Source organism: Mobula birostris, chromosome 11, assembly GCF_030028105.1.
Source record: "Mobula birostris isolate sMobBir1 chromosome 11, sMobBir1.hap1, whole genome shotgun sequence".
In the NCBI taxonomy this organism is placed as follows: domain Eukaryota; kingdom Metazoa; phylum Chordata; class Chondrichthyes; order Myliobatiformes; family Myliobatidae; genus Mobula; species Mobula birostris.
In genome coordinates, this window is record NC_092380.1 from 449,952 (window position 1) to 472,345 (window position 22,394).

The 22,394-nt window shown below is 47.6% G+C and overlaps 1 protein-coding gene across 1 annotated transcript in view; it reads left to right on the forward strand.

The window, feature by feature from the left end:
• Nucleotides 1-12,896, forward strand: part of ino80e (INO80 complex subunit E) — a 52,335-nt gene extending 39,439 nt beyond the window's left edge. Inside the window, exons 4-7 of the mRNA XM_072271397.1 lie at nt 4,281-4,356; nt 10,307-10,430; nt 10,626-10,787; nt 11,871-12,896. Coding sequence (XP_072127498.1) covers nt 4,281-4,356; nt 10,307-10,430; nt 10,626-10,787; nt 11,871-12,080 — 572 coding nt within the window. The 3' untranslated portion in view covers nt 12,081-12,896. The remainder of the gene's footprint in view (nt 1-4,280; nt 4,357-10,306; nt 10,431-10,625; nt 10,788-11,870) is intronic.
• Nucleotides 12,897-22,394: the final 9,498 nt, after the last annotated feature.

Consider the following 22,394-nt stretch of genomic DNA (forward strand, 5'->3'; position numbering starts at 1 on the left):
CCATCGATAGGATGCAAAACTGGGCTGAGAAGTGGCAGATAAGTGTGAAGTGGTTCATTTTACTACTACATCGACTCAGGCCTAGGGGGCTGGCGTTGGGCACAATGACGAACTCTCCACTTCTCCCTCTCCCTCATCAGTGTGTTCAGTTCATCTATATTAGCTGTGCCGCTATCTTTTAGGACCGTGTTGACCATAGTCTTGGGAGGGCGCCCAGGGTTCATTCTCCCATGCTTGGACTCCCATATGATGACTAGACTGGCAGGTAGCTCGGGGTGGTGTAGACAATGCCCCGCTAGTTGCAGTCTTCTCGCCTCGATTTTAATGGTGAGCATCGGTAGGTCGTCATGGAGCTCGACGTTCGACATGTGCTGTTGCCAACTCACGTCAAGAGCCAGCCGGAGCATTCGTGTATAGCAGCCATCTAGAGACTTTCGCATAGTCTTGGTGAGTGTTCAGGTCTCGCATCCGTACATGAGAATGAACTCTATGACTGCTATGAAGATCCTCTTTTTAAGCCCTCTGGTCAGGTTCAACTTCCAGATTTCCTTCATGTTGTTCATAGCCCTCCATGCCAGCACCTTCTGTATCTTTATGTCCTTCTCTGAACTCCTCATTCGTTCATTTTGGTAGGCAGAATATAGTATTAATGGTAAGATTCTTGGCAGTATGGAGAATCAGAGGGATCTTGGAGTCTGAGTCCATAGGACGCTCAAAGCTGCTGCACAGCTTGACTCTGTGGTTAAGAAGGCATACGGTACATTGGCCTTCCATCAACCATGCAATTGAGTTTAAGAGCCGAGAGGTAAAGTTGCAGCTATATAGGACCGTGGTCAGACCCCACTTGCAGTACCGTGCTCAGATCTGATCACTTCACTACAGGAAGGATGTGGAGACTATAGAAAGGATGCAGAGGAGACTTACAAGTATGTTACCTGGATTGGGGAGCATGCCTTATGAGAATAGTTTGAGTGAACTTGGCCTTTTCTCCTTGGAGTGACGGAGGATGAGAGGTGACCTGATAGAGGTGTATAAGATGATGAGAGACATTGATCATGTGGATAGTCAGAGGCCTTTTCCCAGGGCTGAAATGGCTAACACAAGAGGGCACAGTATTAAAGTGCTTGGAAGTAGGTACAGAGGAGACGTCTGGGGTAAGTTTTTTACGCAGAGAGTGGTGAGTGCGTGGAATGGGCTGCTGGCAACTGTGGTTAAGGCAGATACAATAGGGTCTTTTAAGAGACTCCTGGTTAGGTACATGGAACTTAGAAAACTAAAGGGTTATGAGTAATCCTAGGTAATTTCTAAAGTAAGTGCGTGTTCAGCACAGCATTGTGGGCCGAAGGGTTTGTATTGTGCTGTAGGTTTTCTATGTTTCATTTGGCAGCCCGTTCCATAAACTGGTCAACCTCTGTGTGGAAAAATATTGCCCCTCAAGTCCCTTTTAAATCTCTCCCCTCTCACTTTAAACCTGTCCCTTCCAGTTCCTGATTCCTTAACACTGGGTGAAAAGACTGTGCATTCATCCTATCTGTGCCCCTCTATACATGTCTGTAAGGTCACCCTCAGTCTCCTGTGCTCCAAGGAATAAAGTTAACCTGCCCAACCTCCCTCAAATCCTAACATCCTTGTAAGTCTCCTCTGCACTCTTTCCAGCTTCATGGTATCTATCCTACAACAGGGCGATCAAAACTGAATGCAATACTCAACAAGCATCTTATGCATAGAAATGAAAAAGCAGCAATAGGCCCAGTACTGAGCCCAGAGGAATACCACCAGACACAGGCCTCTGTCCCAAAAACAACCTGCTGCCCCTACCCTACCCTCTGCTTCCCACCGTCAAGCCAGTTATCCAGTTCCCCCTGGATCTTTGAGCTCCCCTCTATGACCTTAAATACATGCCCTCTGGTATTAGGCATTCCTACTCTGCGGGGGAAAAGATACCAACTCTCTATTCTGTCTGTACCTTTCATTATCTTATCAGCCTCTATCAGATTTCACCTCAGCCTCGGCCTTTCCAGAGAAAACTACCCAAGTTTTTCCTTATAGCTCAAGCCCTCTAATTCCAGCAACAAGGATAAGACCTGGCACGGAATAGTTTGAGCAGAGATGATTAGGGAGAATGCCCAAAGGGTGACGCGGTAGCATAGTGGTTAGCATAATGCTTTACAGCACCAGCAACCAGCAACCCAAGTTCAAACATTCAAACTGCCTCTTGTAAGGAGCTTGTGCATTCTCCCTGTAACGATCTGGGTTTCCTCTGGGATGCTCCGATTTCCTTCCACGTTCCACAGACTCGCAAGGGTGTAAATAGGCAACCCAGGCTCATTGTACTGCAAAGGCCTTTTACTGTGATAAATCTGCAAATTAAAGAAATTGTCAGGGAAGAAGGAGAGAGAGAGAGAGAGAGAGAGAGACCCTCAAAGATCAAAGTGGACTCCTTGGTGTGGAGGCAAGAAAATGGGTGAGATCCTCAATGAGGATTAATGATTTGTTTGACGGAGCTAATGGCTCTGTGGCCAAGTTTGCGCATTTCAACAATGTTATGCAGAAGAACATCTCTGAACACACAAGATATCAAACTTGAAGTGGATGGGCTACAGCAGCAGACCACAAGCATACACTCAATGGCCACTTAGTACTAAGTACCTAATAAGTGTTTACCACTGAGTGTATACCTTGAGTTTTATGCTCCCCTACCCTGTGACTTTCCACATCATCCCTCATGTATTCCCCTCAGGATTTTATAAGGTCGCCCCTCAACCTCTTACCATCCAGGGACAAATGTCTTCCTTATAATTTAAGTCCTTCAGTCCTGGTAACATTCCCATAAATCTTTTCTGCACTTGTTCCAATGTAATGTCACCTTTCGAACAGCTTAGTGACCAAAGACAAAGATAAGTCAGAATCTGGTTTCATATTACTGGCATATGTTTGTGAAATTTGTTAACTTAGCAGCAGCAGCAGCACTATGCAATACATGATAATATAGAGAAAATAAATAAATCAATCAATTACGGTAAGAGAAGGTGCATGTACTGGGTGATTGGGTTATTAATAATGAACACTGTCTTTCTGAGGCACCACTCCATGGACATCTCTTGGATACTACAGAGGTGAATACCCAAAGTGGAGCTGACTAGTTTTACAACTTTATGTAGCTTCTTTTGATCCTGTGCAGTAGCACCCCCCCACCCCATACCACATAGCAATGCAGCCTGTCAGAATGCTCTCCATGTAACATCTGGAGAAGTTTCCAAGTGTTTTAGGTGAACGCAATCTCTTCAAACTGCTAATGAAATACAGCTGCTGTCTTCCCGTCTTTATAGCTGCATCGATGTTGGGACCAGGTTAGATCCTCAGGGATCTCGACAGCCAGGAAGTTGAAATCCATCACTCTCTTCACATCTGATCCCTCTATGAGGATTGGTTTGTGTTCCCTCTTCCTGCCTTTTCTGAAGTCCACCGTCGGCTCTTTGGTCTAACTGACGTTGAGTGCAAGGTTGTAGCTGCAGCACCATTCGACTAGCTGGCATATCTCACTCCTGTGCGCCCTCTCCCTCTCCTACCAGCAACGGTTGTATCATCAGCAAATTTATAGATGGTATTTGAGCTATCACCACATAGACATGGGTATAGAGGGAGTAGAGCACTAACGTAAGCATACACCCCTGAGGTACACTAGTGTTGATCGTCAGCAAGGAGGAGCAATTATTACCAATCCGTACTATGTGGTGTCCCTATTAGGAAGTGGAGGATCCAGCTACAGAGGAAGGTATAGAGGCCCAGACTCTGTAGCTTATCAATCAGGATTATAGCAGTGATGGTGTTAAATGCTGAGCTATGGTCAATGAACAGCATCCTGACGTGGGAGTGTCTGTATTGTCCGGGTGATCTAAGGGTGTGTAAAGAGCCATTGAGATTGTGTCTGCCATAGATCTTTTGTGGCGATAGACAAATTGCAGTTGGTCCAGGTCCTTGCTGAGGCAGGAGTTGATTCTAGCCGTGACCAACCTGTCAAAGCATTTCATCACTGTGGATTTGAGTACTACTGGACGATAGTCATTAAGGGAGCTCACAGTACTCTTCTTGGGTACTGGTATAAGCTTATGGTGGCTACTGCTCCTGCCGATCAGATCATTACACAGTGCATTGAGGTAGAACAAGGGAAAATAATAACAGAATGCAGCTAGAGGGAAAGTGCACTGCACACAAAGAGTGTAAGATCATAACCACGTAGATTGTGAGGTCAGGAATCCCTCTTATTGTTCCTCACTCAGATTCGGATGCCACAGCCTCATCTGAGAACAGCGAGCCTGACGGTCCCAAGCTCCTCGACACTCCACTACAAAAGAAGTGAGTCCCACGAGGGGGGAGCAGCTGGGAGGGACCCACTGCAATAAAGGTGGTAATGGGGAGGGTTAGCGGTCAGGGTTGTAGATATCCAGGCTAGGTATGGCAGAGGCAGAGCAGGTGCCCTCGCACTGAGAGGGAGGGAGATGTGGAAATAGAAAGGGTGGAACAGGCAGGTGTGTGTGTGTGACAGAGTCCTGTGTGCATGTCAGATCTGTGTGTGTTTGTGCGAGACAGAGTCCTGTGTGTATGTGAGACAGATAGCTCTGTGTGCATGTGGGTGTATGACTGATACCTGTGTGTGTGTGTGTGTGTGTGTGTGTAGACACATAGCTGTGTGAGCACGTGAGACAGGATAGCTGCGCGCTTGACTAATGCCTGTGTGTGTGAGATAACTGATATTTGCGTGAGACTGATACCTGCATATATGTAACAGACAGCTGTGTGTGTGAGTGTGTGAGAGAGACTGATACCTGTGTGGCAGATAGCTGTGGCTGTGTGTGTGACTGATACCTGAATACCTGATATGTGTGTGTTGATAGACTGATACCTGTGTCTCTGTGTGTGTCTGATAGCTGTGGCTGTGTGTGTGAGACAGATACCTGTGTTACAAATACCTGTGTGTGTGTGTGTGTGTGTGTGTGTGTGACTGATACTTCATACGTCTGTCTTTCTCTGTGTGTATGCTACTGCGTGTGTGTGAGAGAGTCTGGTGCCTGTGTGTGTGTCTGTCTGTCTGATACGTGTTTATGTGTGTCTGATGCATGGGTGTGTGTGTGACTGATACCTGTGTATGTGTGTGTGAGACTGATGCCTCGTGTGTATGTGTGTGTGTGTGTGAGAGACAGATGGCTGTGTGTGTGTGTGTGTGTGTGTGAGACTGATACCTGTGTTTGATACGGGTGTGTGTGAGAGACAGAGACAGATAGGGGTGTGTGTGTGTGTGTGACACACACATGGCTCTGGCTGCACATGTAACAGATGGCTGCTGGTGCGCGTCACTGATACCCGTGTGTGAGACTGATATGTCTGTGATAGACTGATACGTGCGTGTGTGTGTGTGTGTGTGTGTGTGTGTGTGAGAGAGACTGATGCCTGTGTGTGTGTGACAGATAGCTGTGCATGTATGCGCGCATGTGTGACTGATACCTTCGTGTCTGTGTGAGACTGATACGTCTGTGATAGACTGGTACCTGTGTGTGTGTGTGTGTGTGTGTGTGTGTGTGTGTGTGTGTGTGTGAGAGAGAGAGAGAGACTGATACGTGTGTGTGTGAGAGAGAGAGAGAGTGGCACCTGTGTGTGTGTGTGTGTGTGTGTGTGAGAGAGAGAGACTGATGCCTGTGTGTGTGTGTGAGAAACCCGTACTGTGTGCATGTGTGAGATACCCGTACTGTGTGCATGTGTGAGAGACCTGTACGGTGTGAGTGAGATTGCGAGAGAGATCTGTATGGTGTGAATGAGAGAGTTAACCGTACTGTGTGTGTATGTGAGAGGGATTTCTGTGCTGTGTGCGTGTGAGAGAGAAATACCTGTAATATGTGTGAGATGATGGTACTGTGTCTGTGTGAGTGATATCTGTGCTGTGTGTGTGCGCACGATGCCTATACTGTGTGCGCGTGTGTGTGAGAGATACCTGTTCTGTTTGCATGTGTGAGAACAGAGAGAGAGAAATACCTGTATTGTATGTGAGTGAGAGATATCTGTACTGTTTGTGTGTGAGAGAGAGAGAAGGATACCTGTACTGTGTGTGCGAGGTAATGAGAGGGTCTTTAGTCTTACCTTTGCAAAAATAGAAGTGTGAACTGTTGTGGAGATGCCAGGGTTAGGACTGTGGGTAGCGAGGTTAGGCCTTCATTGTAAGTAGCTGATAGGTGGTGTCGTATAGAGATACCAGTACTCTGTGTGTGAGAGAGATACCTGTACTGTGAGAGAGAGGGACACATGTGTGGGTGTGTGTGTGTGTGTGTGTGTGTATGTGTATGAGAGAGAGACCTGTACTGTCTGTATGTGTGTGTGTGTGTTTGAGAGAGATACTTATAATACTTGTAATGTGTGAGAGAGATGCCTGTACTGTGACAGACGGAGAGACGTGTGTAATAGAGACTCTACTGTCTGTGTGTGTTGTGACTATATGACATAGCAGTAGAATTGGGGCATTTGGCCCATCAAGTCTACACCATTTCATGACGGCTGATCCTTTTTTTCCCCTTTTCAGCCCCACTCCCTGGCCTTCTCCCCGCAACTTTTAATGCCGTGTCCATTCAAGCTCTGCCTTAAATACACCCAACAGTCTGGCCTCCACAGCTGCCTATGGTAACAAATTAAACAAATTCGTATCCAAATGTTGTAAGGACTAGATAGGATGGTTGTGGAGAGGATGTTTCCTTTGATGGAGGTTCCAGAACTAGAGGGCAGAGCCTCAAAATTGAGGGGCGATCTTTTAGAACAGAGGTAAGGAGGAATTTTTTTAGCCAGAGAGTAGTAAATCTGTGGAATGCTCTGCCACAGACTGGCGGAGGCCAAGTCGTGCATATATTTAAGGTGTAAGATGATTGTTTCTTTATCAGTCGGGGCATCAAGGGATTTGGCAAACAAGAAAATCTGCAGATGCTGGAAATCTGAGCAACACGCACAAAATGCTAGAGGAGCAGCAGGCCAGGCAGCATCATCTATGGAAAAGAGTCCTGCCAAACCTCAACTGTAAAGGATATGGCGAGAAGGCAATTAGACCATAAGACATTGGGGCAGAATTGTGCCGTCTGGCCCATCAGATCTGCCACGCCATTTCATCATGGCTGATCCTTCTTTTTTCCTCTCCTCTTCAACCCCAGTTCTCGGCCTTTGATGCCATATCCAATCAAGAACCTATCAATATCTGCCTTAAATACACCCAACGACCTGGCCTCAAATTCCACAAATTCACCACCCTTTGGCTAAAGAAATTTCTCCGCATCTCTGTTTTGAAAGGGCATCCCTCTATCCTGAGGCTGTGCCCTCTTGTCCTAGACACTCCCACCATGGGAAATATACTTTCCACACCTACTCTGTCTAGGCCTTTCAACATTCAAAAGGTTTTAATGAGATTCCACCTCATCTTTCTGAATTCCAGCGAGTACAGACCCAGAGCCATCAACCGTTCCTTATATGATAACCCTTTCATTCCTGGAATCATCCTTGTGAACCTCTGCTGAACCCTCCCCAATGCCAGCGTTCTCCTTTTCTAAGGTGAGGAGCCTAAAGTACTGAAGGTGAGACCTCACCAGTGCTTTATAAAGCCTCAGCATCACATCTTTGCTCTTGTATTCTAGACCTCTTGATATGAATGCTAACATGGCATTTGCCTTCCTCAACCTGCAAGTTAACCTTCAGGGTGTTCTGCAGAAGGACACCCAACTCCCTCTGCATCTCAGATTCCTGGATTTTCTCCCTGTTTAGAAAATAGTCGACACACTTATTTCTACTTCCAAAGTGCATGACCATGCATTTTTCAACATTGTATTTTATTTGCCACTTTCTTGCCCATTCTCCTGATCTGTTTTAAGTCCTTCTGCATCCTACCTCTTTCCTCAACACTACCTGCCCCTCTACCACTCTTCGTATCATCTCCAAACTTGGCAACAAAACCATCTATTCCATCATCTAAATCATTTAGAAATAGCATAAAAGGAAGTGGTCCCATCACTGACCCCTGTGGAACATCACTGGCAGCCAACCAGAAAAGGATCCTTTTAATCCCTCTCGCTGCCTCCTACCAATCAGCAAATGCTCTAACCATGTTAGTAACTTTCCTGTAATGCCATGGGCTCTTAACTTGGTAAGCAGCCTCACGTGTGGCACCTTGTCAAAGGCATTCTGAAAGTCCAAATATTCAACATCCACTGAATCCCCTTCATCTATCCTACTTGTAATCTCCTTAAAGAATTCCAACAGGTTCGTCAGGCAGGATTTTCCCTGAAGGAAACCATGCTGACTTTGTATTATCTTGTCCTGTGTCACCAAGTACTCCATCACCTCATCCTTAACGATTGGCTCTATAATTTCCTTTCTGCTGCCTTGTCCTTAAACAGTGGAGTAACAGTTGCAATTTTCCAGTCCTCTGGCACCATGCCAGAGTCCAATGATTTCTAAAAGATTATTTCTAATGCCACCACAATCTGTAATGCTACCTCTTTCGGAACCCTAGGGTGCAGTTCATCTGGTCCACGTGACTTTAGGTCTTTCAGCTTTTTGAGCACCTTCTCTCTAGTAACAGTAACTGCACCCACTTCTTTTCCTTCACACACTACAACATCAGGCATACTGCTAGTGTCTTCCACAGTGAAGATTGATGCAAAATACTTTTAGTTCCTCAGCCATCTCCTTGTACCCCGTTATTATTTCTCCTGCCTCATTGTCTAGCAGTTCTATATCCACTCTCATTTTTCTTTCATTTTTAACATACTTGAAAAAACTTTTACTATCCACTTTGATATTATTTGCTAGCTTGCTTTCATATTTCAATTTTCCCTTCTAATGATTTTTTTTTAGTTGCTGTCTATAGGTTTTTAAAAACTTCCCAATCCTCTATCTTCCCACTAATTTTTGCTTTATTGTATGCCTTCTCTTTTGTTTCTACATTAGCTTTGACTTCCTTTGTCAGCCATCGTTGTATTTTGCCATTTGAGTATTTCTTCATTTTTGGAATACACCTGTCCTGCCCCTTCATTTCCTCAGAAACACACGCCATTACTGCTCTGCTGACATCCCTGCCAGCAGCGCCTTCCAGTTTACTTTGGCCAACTCTTCTCTCATAAAAAGGCATCCGTTATTCTTGCGAGATCATGGATCTGCACCTGGAAAGTCTTCACTCTCCAGGGCGCAGGCCTGGCCAAGGTTGTATGGAAGACTAGCAGTTGCCCATGCTGCAAGTTGCCCCTCTCCACGACACCAATGTTGTCCAAGGGAAGGGCACTAGGACCCATACAGCTTGGCACCAGTGTTGTCGCAGAGCAATGTGTGATTAAGTGCCTTGCTCAAGGACACAACACACTCCCTTGGCTAGGGTTCGAACTCACGACCTTCAGGTCGCTAGTCCAATGCCTTAACCACTTGGCCACATGCCCACTCCTCTCATACCACTGTAATTTCCCTTACTTCACTGAAATACTGCTACATCAGACTTTACTTTCTCCCTATCAAATTTCAAGTTGAACTCAATCATATTGTGATCACTAGTTCCTGAGGGTTCTTTTACTTAAAGCTCCCTAATCACCTCTGGTTCATTACATAACACCCATTCCAGTATAGCTGATCCCCTAGAAGGCTCAACGACAAACTGCTCTAAAAAGCCATCTCTTAGGCATTCAACAAAACTCACTCTCTTGAGATCCATTACTAACCTGATTTTCCCAATTGCCCTACATGTTAAAATCTCCCATGACTACCTTAACATTGCCCTTTCAACACGCCTTTTTGTATTTCCTGTTGTAACCTGTGGTCCACCTCCCAGCCACTGTTGGCAGGCCTGTATACATTGCCATTAGGGTCCTTTTACCCTTACAGTTTCTTAACTCAACCCACAACATAATCCGATCCTGTGTCACATCTTTCTACTGATTTGATGCCAATCTTTACCAGTGGAGCCACGCCACCCCCTCTGCCTACCTTCCTATCCCTCCGATATAATGTGTAACCATGGACATACAGCCCCCAGCTACCACCATCTCCCAAGCACTCCCTAGCCCCGTTTGCATCTCAGCTTTTTGTATTTTCTCCCAGTTTAGTAAATAGTCTGTACATTTATTTCTTCTACTAAAGTGCATGACCGTGTGCGTATGAGAGAGCAAAAGAGAGAAAGATACCTGTTCTGTGTGTGTGTGAGTGAGAGATACCGCTAAGATAGCCATGTGGGTGGAGAGATTCCCTCCCTGATACTTCCCTGTTCACTGACCAGGGTCTATTCCACCCCTCCCAGGAAGAGGAGCCCACCGCTCGGGGGTTCAGCATCAACATCACCCACTTCCCTGTCGCTGCAGCCCAGCCTAGGGTACCCAGCATCACGGAGTACCACCCCAACACAATCCCCTTACCTCGGCACGGTGAGTACAGAAACGTCTGCCACCAATCTCTTTTCCCCCATCTCTCCACCTGTCCATCTGTCCCACACTTAAACCCCAACACTGTTTGTCCCAACGTCCCTCTGTCCCCAGCGCCATCATCCGCCCCCCCCACCCCACGCCCCATATCCCCTCTCCCCGTCTGTTCCTGCACTCACCCCCATGTGTTATTGACAGGTGGGCTCGCCAAACTTCACCCAGTTCCCCAGTGAGTACCTCTCCGCGTATGCAGATCCCCAGGGAGCCCCTGCAACCCCCACCGGCCCCCTCCCCTGCACTCGTGGCGACCGGGGCAAACGTGAGAAGAGAGGCAAGCCCCCCAAAGGCAAGAGGTGCAAGGTAGGCTGGAGAGGGTGGGAGGGACTGGGGGGTGAGGGATGGAGAGACAAGGGGAGTGGGGACAAGTTGAAAGGGTCCAGAGAGAATGTTTGGGTGGGGGAGTGTGTGGGAAAGATAGAGGGATAAAGTAATTGGAAGAAAGAGAGTCAGGAACAAGGGAAGAAGAGTGTGAAGGAGGTGAGGAATGGAGAGAGGATAAGTTGAGGATAGGTGAGACTCGAATGAGGGAGGGAGATGCAGGGAGAGGGCAAAGAGAGTTGAGATAGGGTTGGGAGGAAGGAGGGGAAGGGAGTGAGACCAGGGAGGAAAGACAATTCAGAGCGTGGTAGTAGGTGAGATAGGGAATGAGGGTGGAGGGTGGTGAGGGAATGAAGGTGGAGGAATGAGGATGGAGGGGTGGAGAGGGAATGAGGGAGGGGGTGGAGGGGGAATGAGGGAGGGGGTGGAGAGGGAATGAGGGCGGAGTGGAGTAGAGTACGGGGGGTGGGGAGAGAGGAAATGATGTGGAAGAGGAAGGGGGTCGGGAGGAGGAGAGTATGGTCATTGAGAGGAGTGGGGAAGGAGACGGGATGGTGGGGACAGAAATGGGTATAGTGGGGGAGCAGGAATGAAGGACACATAGAGATTGGGAGGGTTGAGTGGGACACAGGCAAAGTAAAAGAATAGGGGGAAATGAGGTGCCTCAGCTGCACCACTGATTCTCAGTGACATTGTGTTCTGTAAGCGAGTACAGATGATCTTTAATTCTATGTGTGTGTCTCTCTCTCTCCTTCCCCCCCCTCCTCTCCCTCCTGCTCCTGACCCCACTCCACCTCCCCGTCTCCCACCTCCACCCCACCTCACCTCCCCATCTCCTACCCCCACCCCACCTCACCTCCCCTCCCCGTCTCCTGCCCCACTCATCCACTGCCCCGTCTCCCCGTCCCCTGCCCCACTCATCCACTGCCCCGTCTCCCCGTCCCCTACCCCACTCGTTCCCTGCCCCATCTCCCCCGTCCCCTACCCTGTTTTCCCCCATCCCCTGCCCCGTTTTCCCCCGTCTCCTGCCCCACTCTCTCTCACTCCCTACACCTCAACTCCCAGCTTCCAGCCTCACTACGTTCCAGCCCCCCGGGTTCTGTGAGCCTCCCGTTCTCAGGCCCCCCGGACCCTCTCCCTGCCCTCTCATCCAAGCTGCCTCCTGCCACCATCCTCAGCACTGTCCCCCATCAGATGTTTAGCACCACTGGTGAGGGCAGTGAGGATGAGCCCATCGATGGTGATGATGACCTAGTCATCGATATCCCTGAGTGATCCCTGACCCCAACTATCAACTACTGACCTCAGACACTGCTTGACCCCCTTCCCCAGACCCTTAATACTGACTCCTGTCCTTGTGAAACCCCATCAAGCACATTGCCCCAGTCTCTCAGTGGCTCCCGACCCCTGACCCGAAGTGGCTCCCAACTTGACTCTGTGTACCCCCCACCGTAACTGAATGTCCTGACCCTTGACCCGGTGCACCAAACCCAGACCTCAATCCTCTTTACGATCAGATGAGCAGTTTCCCTCCAGGAGGACGAGCCATCCAATTGGCTGGCACACCAGGGCAGCTCATGGTCAACTGGCCAACACTCCCTGGGGGTTGGATCAGATGCTGAGCTACCCAGCTGCCCTCCCGTCCCCATTGGCTGGCTCCTCTGAGTGCCCCAGTCTGACCGAGTCATACCCTCACTGTGCTTTGCCCTGGCTCTGATTGGCTGCCTTCCCAGAAGGAGCTCCTCATTCCGTTGGCTGACTACAAACTGAGCTCCCCTTCTTATTGGCTTATTCCCTTACCAGCTCTCCCTGCCCAGTTAATCATGGGCCAGGAAAGCTCCAGTTCTGATTGACCGGCTGCCCAGAGAGCTCCCCTTCCAATTGGCTGACCAGTTAGCCATCTGATTGACCCATGTCGTGAAGCTGAGAACCGATTGTCCATTGACTTCCCCACCCACCCCCACCGCCATCCAGTAGTTTTCAGGGGGTGGGGGTATGGGGGGATGGGTGTAGCTCACTACAATCATCAATCTGCCAATTTCTTCGCGTGTTTTGTAGTGAGAAGGGAGTAAAAGGAATGAAAACCTACAAGATCTCATTTTCTCTCTTTCTTCCCTTGTCCTGTCATTCGGAGTTATGGGAGAGGAGAATGGAGGTGGAAGGCAGCTGGAACACTGGGTACAGATAGGCAGGGTGGTGAAGAAGGTGCCCTGAGTACAGGGGTAGGGATGCTCTGTTTCAGTTGTATGAGATGTTTGTGAGGCCACACTGTGTTCAGTTTTGATCACCCTTCTGCAGGAAAGATGTCGTGAAACTAAAAACAGTAGAGAGGAGATTTACGAGGATGTTGCGGGACTCGGGGCTGGGTTATGTATTCACACTGGACAGGTGGCTTTACAGAGAGGCACATATAGAGTGGATCTTTCTATCAGGGCAGTGGATACTAGAATCTGATTATCTGCAAGGAGAAATTCTGCAAACAGGAGAATATTAGAGGGACCTGGGGTATAGGTACATGCTTCCCTGAAAGTGGAGTCACAGGTAGACAGGGCGGTGAAGATGATATTTGGCACGCTGACCTCATCAGTACAGGAATTGCAGTGTCACTCATATATGAAGGTGGTTAAAAAGGTGTATTGTGTGTTGGCCTTCAGTAGTCAAGAGATTGAGTTCAAGAGCTGCAAGATAATGTTCCAGCTCTATAACATTCCCATTTTAGAGTTGGGCACTTGAATGAATTCAGCACAACACTGTAGGGCAAAGGGCCAGTTCCTGTGCTGTACTGTTCCATGGCTTGAGGGCCGGGTCGAGACGGGGTGGGGGGTGGTGGGCATTGGAGGTAGGAAGTATTGACGTGCCGTGGTGGATCACTATGTCAACTTTGGCAAGACGGGCTTCAGTTCCAGCCCCCAGCCGGAGATGGTGCTGCAAAGCAGGTGTGACATGTTTACATAGGAAAAATACTTTGAAGGCTTTGGAGGTGGTGTGGAGCAATGAGGAGAATCTGGCTTGTTAGGTCAGAGGGGTGTAAAGGACAGGTGAAGGGAAGAGGGATGGGGGGAAAGGGTTGGAACAGTGTGAAGATACCAGTTTTGTTGGGTCGGACGGGGTAAATGATGGGTGAGGGACGCGGTGTGTGAAGCGATGAGGAGATACCTGTGCTGTTGAGTCTATAATGGATGGGGGCGAGAGGGAGTTGAGGGACAGAAGTTGTAATTGGTCATGATCCTGGCAGGATTTCTGGAGGAAGACGTTCCCTGTATTAGGGGAGTCTAGAACCAGAGGTCACAGCCTCAATAGAGGCACATCCATTTAGAACAGAGGTGAGGAGTAATTTCTTTAGCCAGAGGGTGGTGAATCTGTGGAATTCATTGTCAGAGAAGCCTTTACAGGCCAAGTCATTGGGGATTTTAAGGTAGAGACTGATAGATCCTTGATTAATCAGGGTGTCAAACGTTAAGGGGAGAAGGCAGAAGAATGGGGTTGAGGGATAATAAATCATCCATGATGGAATGGCGAGGCAGATGCAATGGACCGAGAAACCTAATTCTTAGGTTTTATTGTCTTGCTGTCTTCTGAGCAGTCAGATCCACCTCAAGGAGTGGTGAGGGAGCATCAGAGACTGCTGTGAGTTATTGGGCACAGGGACAGAAGTTGAGAAACATCTTGAAATAGCTTCAGTTTAACGATAGTTCTGTGGCTTTTCTCTACTCTCTCCCTTCCTCCTTCTGTAAACATTCAGACCACATCCTCATTTCCCTTCCTCCTCACTCTCCACCCCCCGCTCACCCCGCCCCGTCCACCTGCCCGCTCTCACCCCCGTCCCCCACACCGCCTCTGTCCACCCCCCGCTCTTACCCCGCCCCCGCTTTCACTGCCCTGTCCACACCCCGTCTCTCCCCGCCCCCGTCCGCGCCCCGTCTCTCCCCGCCCCCGTCCGCGCCCCGTCTCTCCCCGCCCCCGTCCGCGCCCCGTCTCTCTCCGCGCCCCGTCCACACCCCGCCCCTGTCCACCCCCCGCTCTCTCTCCGTCCCCGTCCCCCCCTGCTCCCTCCGTCCCCGTTCCCCCCCCCCCACTCTCTCTCTGTCCCAGTTCCCCCTGCTCTCTTACTGTCCCCCTCTCTCTTCCTTGAATACAGGAGCTTGAATATCAGCTTCTTGCTGCAAAAGCCATTGGTGAGGCTGGTCACTGTGTGCAGCTCTGGGAAGGGTGTAATTAAGCTGGAGAAAAGATTGCAGGAAATTTACAGGGGGATGCCTCTTTATCCAGACGGCTTGAGTTCCTGTGTGTCGACATCTCAGAGGGTCTGTCCTGGGCCCCGCATACGGTTGCTGTCATGAAGAAGGCATACCAGCTGCTGTAATTCACAGACGACAGCTGAGGAGGTTTTGTACATCACCAGAGACCAGCAAATTTCTGCGGATGCACGACGGAGAGTATTCTTACTGGTTGTGTCACAACCTGGTATGAAGGTTCCAATGCACGGGATTGGGAAAAGCTCCAGGGGGTGACAGACCAACCAGCTCGTGCTGCACCTGCCCTTTCACCTCCTCCCTCACGTCCATTCATGGGCCCACAAGGTCCTTTCAGGTGAAGCAACACTTCACCTGTGAATCTGTTGGACTCTTCTACTGTATCCAGTGCTACAGATGTGGCCTCCTCTACATTGGTGAAGGATGCTTCATGGAGCATCTTCTCTCCCTGCGCAACAAGTAGGATTTCCTACCGGTCAGTAATTTTAATTCCAGTCCCCATTCCCTTTCAGTCATGTTAGTCCACGGCCTCCTCTACTGCCACGATGAAGCCACTCTCAGGTTGGAGGAGCAACGTTTGGGTAGTTTCAACATGATGGCATGTATGTTGGTTTCTCTAACAGGATAATTTTCCGCCCTCCCACCCTTCTTCTTCCATTCTCCACTCTGGTTCCCCTCTTAACTTCCTCTCTTGTTACATGCCTATAACCTCCCCCAGTGCCCCTCCTCCTTCCCTTACTTCCATGATACACTGTTCTTTTCTATCAGATTACTGCTTTCTCAGCCCTTTACCTTTTCTCCCTGTCATCTTCCAACTTTTTACTAATCCGCCTCTCACCCCCTAGTTTCACCAATCACCAGCCAGCTTGTACTCTTTCCCTACCCACCTCCCCACCCTATTATTCTGACTTCTGGCCCCTTACTTTCCTGTTTTCCTGATGAGCCCAAAAGGTCAACTGTTTATTCTTTTCTAAAGATGCTGCCTGACCTGCTGAATTCCTGTAGCATTTTGTGTGTTACTCCATCATGGGAACTAGCCTCTCTGCTATCAAAGATATCTTCAATATGCGATGCATCAAGAAGGTGGCATCCATCATTAAGCACCCTCACCATCCAAGCTGTGCCCTCTTCTTAGTACTACTGTCAGGGGGGAGGTAGTGTTCATGGACCATTGAAGAGCGAATGGTCGATGAACACTAACTCACGATTTTGTTCTCATTTTGCACTACCTATTTTTTTAATTGCTCATTGTAACTTTATAAAAAAAATTTTGTCTTGCCACAAAACATCCAATTTCACAACAGGTACCATTGATAATGATTCTGATTCTAACCTATAAGGAGTTGATGTTGTTAAGGCCAAGTTTGGATTATTGCAGTCACCTACCAACAGGAAAGATGTCAATAAGATTGAAGGAACATAGAAAAAAAATTTACAAGGATTTTGCTAAATCTTAAGGACCTGAGTTATAAGAAGGGGTTTAATAGGTAAAGACTTTATTCTTTGGCGTGTACTTTATACTTTATTGTCGGCAAACAATTGGTACTAGAACGTACAATCATCACAACGATATTTGATTCTGCGCTTCACACTCCCTGGATTACAAATATTAAATATTAAAGATATTAAAAATAGTTAAAATTAGTAAATATTAAACATTTAAATTATAAATCATAAATAGAAAAATGGAAAGTAAGGTAGTGCAAAAAAACCGAGAGGCAGGTCCGGATATTTGGAGGGTACGGCCCAGATCCGGGTCAGGATCCGTTCAGCAGTCTTATCACAGTTGGAAAGAAGCTGTTCCCAAATCTGGTCGTACGAGTCTTCAAGCTCCTGAACCTTCTCCCGGAGGGAAGAGGGATGAAAAGTCTGTTGGCTGGGTGGGTCGTGTCCTTGATTATCTTGGCAGCACTGCTCCGACAGCGTGCGGTGTAAAGTGAGTCCAAGGACGGAAGATTGGTTTGTGTGATGTGCTGCGCCGTGTTCACGATCTTCTGCAGCTTCTTTCTGTCTTGGACAGAACAACTTCCATACCAGGTTGTGATGCACCCTAGAAGAATGCTTTCTACGGTGCATCTATAAAAATTAGTGAGGGTTTTAGGGGACAGGCCAAATTTCTTTAGTTTTCTCAGGAAGTAAAGGCGCTGGTGGGCCTTCTTGGCTTTGAACTCTGCTTGGTTGGACCAAGTCAGGTCATTTGTGATATTGACCCCGAGGAACTTAAAGCTTTTGACCTGTTCCACTTCCGCACCGCCGATGTAAATTGGGTCGTGCAGTCCACTACTCCTTCTGAAGTCAACAACCAATTCCTTCGTCTTGCTGGCGTTGAGGGATAGGTTATTGTCTTCGCACCATGCCGCCAGGTTCTTAATTTCCTCTCTGTACTCAAACTCATCATTACCCGAGATACGGCCTACAATTGTTGTGTCATCAGCAAACTTATATATTGAGTTTGATGGAAACTTGGCTACACAATCATGGGTCTACAGTGAGTACAGCCGGGGGCTGAGTACACAGCCTTGTGGGGCACCGGTGCTCAGAGAGATTGTAGAGGAGAGCTTCTCCCCTATTTTTACACGTAAACACGAGGAATTCCGCAGATGCTGGAAATTCAAGCAACACACATCAAAGTTGCCGGTGAACGCAGCAGGCCAGGCAGCATCTCTAGGAAGAGGTACAGTCGACGTTTCGGGCCAAGACCCTTCGTCAGGACTAACTGAAGGAAAAGCTAGTAAGAGATTTGAAAGTGGGAAGGCCCACTAGCTCTTCCTTCAGTTAGTCCTGACGAAAGGTCTCGGCCTGAAACCTCTTCCTAGAGATGCTGCCTGGCCTGCTGCGTTCACTGGCAACTTTGATGTGTGTTGTCCCTATTTTTACAGCCTGGGTCCTGTCTGTGAGGAAGTTGAAGATCCAGCTGCAGATCTGAGTGCTAAGGCCCAGGTTCCGGAGCTGAGGAATCAGTTTATTTGGAACGATGGTATAAAAGGCAGAGCTGTAGTCAATGAAAAGGAGCCTTACATATGAGTCTTTATTCTCCAGGTGTTCTAAGGAGGAATGTAGGGCCAGAGAGATGGCATCTGCCGTTGACCTGTTGCTCCGGTAGGTGAATTGCAAAGCGTCGAGGTTGACCGGTAGGCTGTGGTTGGTGTGTGCCAAAACCAATCTCTCGAAGCACTTCATAGCAATTTATGTCAGAGCCACAGGTCGATAGTCATTCAGACATGCCACCTTGCTCTTCTTCGGCACTGGGATTATCGTTGCCTTCTTAAAACACGAGGGGATCTTAGACTAAAGCAAGGAGCAGTTGAAGATGTCAGCAAACACTCCAGCTAGCTCCCTTGCACAGGCCCAGAGAACCCGTCCCAGGACGCCTTCTGGATCCGTCGCCTTCCTTGGATTTATCTTCAGGAACGCCCTTCTAACATCCTCCTCAGTGACGATGAATCTCGATGCCACCAGGTCTGGTTCATCCGGAGGGAGCGGGACGCTCCTCTTCTGTTCGAATCTTGCATAGAATAAGCGCCACAGTTATTGATATTCCCAGCCTTTTCTTCGCGCCAAGTGATCTCACTTAGACCCTGCCATAGTCTACTGGCATCCTTCTGATTAGCCTGGGCTTCCAACTTGGCTCGATATTGCCTCTTGGCACCCTTAATGGCTTTCCGGAGCTCACGCCTGGATTCCGTGTAGCGACTGGTATCCCCAGACCTAAAAGCCGCAGCTCTAGCCTTTAAAAGGGACTTGACCTCATAATTCACCCAAGGTTTCCGGTTAGGGAGTACTCGGTTCGTCTTGCTAGACACACAGTCCTCCGTGCATTTCCAAATAAAGTCCGTTACAGCTGAGGCATACTCATCGAGGTTAGCTGCTGAGTCCTTGAATACTAACCAGTCCAGGAGAATGAGGGGAGATTTGATAAGAGATGTACAAAATTTATGAGGGGTATAGGTAGGGTAAATTGAAGCAGACTTTTTCCACTGAGGTTGGGTGAAACTACAAGTAGAGGTTAAGAGTGAAGTGTGAAATGTTTAAGAGGAACATGAGGGAGAACTTCATCACTCAGAGGGTAGTGGGAGTGTGTTATGAGTTGCCGGTACAAATGGTGGATGTGGGTTCAATTGCGACATTTAAGGGAAGTTTGGATAGGTACATGAATGGGAGGGTGAGGAAGGCCTATGGTGTGCAGGTTGATGGGACAAGACAGAATAACAGTTCAGCATGGACTAGATAAGTTGAAGGGTGTATTTCTGTATTATAGTGCTCTATGATTGAGAGACTGGGTAATCTAGGACTGTTTTCCTTGGAATGAAGAATTACCTGACAAGGTTTATAAAAGCACGAGAGATTTAGTTAAGGGGAATGGTCATAGTCGTTCTCTCCCAGGGTGGGAGAGACTAAAGATAGAGGGCAGAGGATTAAGATAAGAAGGAAGAGATTTAAAGGGGCAGTTTTTGACAGATGCACCATAGAAAGTTTGAGAATGGCACTCAAATAGTTGGTGTCATCCACATTGGAGAAGGTTATCAGGATTTATAGAGGGATCTTGGATCAGCTGGAAAAGTGGTCCAAGAAATGGCAAATGAAATTTAATTCCAGCAAGTGTGAGGTATTAACTTTGGGAAGACAAACCAAAGTAGTGCTTTCTTTGTGAATGGCAGGACCCTGGGAAATGTAGAACAGAGGGACCTAGGAATGCAGATACAAGGTCCCCTGAAAGGACGGTAAAGAAGGTGTTTGGCACATTAGCCTTCATCAGTCAGGACTCTGGATACAGGAGTTGGGACGTCATGTTGCAGTTGTTGGTGTGACTGCACTTGCAGTGCTGTTAATCAGAATCAGGTTTATTACCACTGACAAACATGGTGAAATTTGTTGTTTTTTGCAGCAGCACAATGCAATACATTTAAATAATTACAATGTAACAACAAGAAATATTAAATAAATAGTGCAAAAACAGAGTAAAATAGTGAGGTTGTGTCCATGGGTTCCCTGAAATCTGATGGCAGAGGGGAAGAAACTGTTCTTGAAACTACCATCGATGAGAACTAGTGAGTTTTCCCTTAACTTCCCCTTCCTGAAGTTCATAATCAGTTCCTTGATCTTACTGACATTGAGAGCAAAGTTATTGTTGCAATACCGCTCAACCAGCTGATCTGTCTCACTCCACCTATCTGAAATTCTGTCAACAATAGTTGTCATCGGCAAAGGTATAGATGTTTTTTGAGCTGTGTTTAGCCACTCTGTTGGTGTAAAGAGAGTAGAGCAGTGGGCTAAGCACACACCCTTGAGTTGCACAGTGTTGATTGTCACCAAGGAGGTGTTATTACTGATCTGCACAGACTCTGGCCTCCCAGTGAGGAAGTCAAGGACCCAGTTGCAGAGGCGGGGTATAGAGGCCCAAGTTCTGGAGCTTGTTGATTATAATCTGAGCCAGAGGGTGGTCCATAAATGGAATGAGCTGCCGGAGGAAGTGATCGAGGCAGGTACATTAACAACATTTAAAGGACAGTTGGACAGGTACAGTACATGGACAGAAAAGATTTAGATGGATAGTGGACAAATGCAGGCAAATGGGACCGGCTCAGATAGGGATCCAGACGGGCATGGCCTGTTTACCTGCTGCGTGACTGTGAAACAAGCCCTGGAATTCTCAAAAAGAAATATGCAGGAGGTTGCCTCAGTTAACATTACATGAGAGGGTCAAAGTCAGAAACAGGAACAGCATTTCACAATGACAACTCTGGTTCTTCAACATCTCAATTCCTTGAATTATACTGTACTGCAGCCTCAAAAAAGAAGTCATGACTTCTTATAAGTGCCAACTTTCCAGCTTTGAGCTCAGAGCTATTCAAGCATAGGGAAGTTGGAAGAACACTCACCAGTGCTCGTTGAAAGGTGGGCAGTGGACAGGGTGAGCAGTTTCAAGTTCCTGGATGTCAGCATCTCAGAGAACATGCTGGTGGCTCTAATTTATTAGGAGTTTGAGATTTGTGATGTCACCAAAGACGCTTACAAATTTCTACGATGTACAGTGGAGAGCATCCTGACTGGTTGTGTCACTACCTGGTCTGGAGTTCCCAATGCCCAGGATTACAGCAGGCTGCAGAGGGTTGAAAACTCAGCCAAGTTCCAGTTCCATCACAGGCAAAATCCTCCCCATTATCGAGGACATCTCCAAGACAGGCAATGTCAATCACTAAGAACCCTCACCATCTGGGACACACTGTATCCTCTTCTCATTACTACTATCAGGAGGACATACAAGAGATTAAAGACCCACTCTGCACAGGCCCTTTGGTCCAGGGTGTACTGACCTTTTAAACTACTGGATCAATCCAACCCTTCCCTCCATGTCATAGGAATGGAATTAAGCCATTTAGCTTATCGAGTCTGCTCTGCTCATGGCTGATACCAGATCACACTCAATCCCATATACCTGCCTTCTCACAATATCCTTTGATGCCCTGACCAATCAGGAAGTGGTCAGCTTCCACCTTAAATATATCCTTTAATGTTAAGCCTCCAACTGTGGCCTTATTTCAACCACGACTTAGTGATGCCCATAACGTCATAATGACTAATCTGTAATTGCACCACGAGTTCATCCATTTTATTGCAAATGCTCCACACATTTAAATACAGCTCCTTCAGTCCTGCATTCTTCACCCTTTTGAATTTTCCCACCTAGCCCTCCATTTTGCTATAATCCAACACACACAAAATGCTGGTGTACCTCTTCCTATAGATGCTGCGTTCCACCAGCATTTTGTGTGTGTCGCTTGAATTTCCAGCGTCTGCAGATTTCCTCTTGTTTGCTACTATCCATGTGTCTTTCTCAGAGTATCCTAAATGTCTCCAAGGATCTCCCTCTACCTCTGCTTCAATTGCCTTAAAAGTGTCCTCTTATTTTAGCCATTGCCGCCCTGAGAAAAATGTGCAGAGTGTTCTCTCTCTCTCTCTCTCTCTCTATGCCTCATTATCTTGTATACCTCTATCAATTCTCTTCTCATCCTCCTTTGCTCCAAAGAGAAAAGCCCTATCTTGCTCAATCTTTCCTCATGACATGCTCTGTAATCCAGGTAGCATCCTGGTAAATCTCTGCACCTTCTCTTAACGCTTCATCATCCTTCCTTTCATCTGACCAGAACTGAACACAATCTTCCAAGTATGGTCTAACAAGCATTTTAAAGAGCTGCATCATTACCTTGTGGCTTTTCAACTCCATTCCCAGACTGTTACATCTTAACCATGCTATCAACTTGTGCAACAATTTTGAAGGATCTATGGCTGTTCTCAAGATCCCTCTGTTACTCCACACTGCTGGGATTCAAGTTCA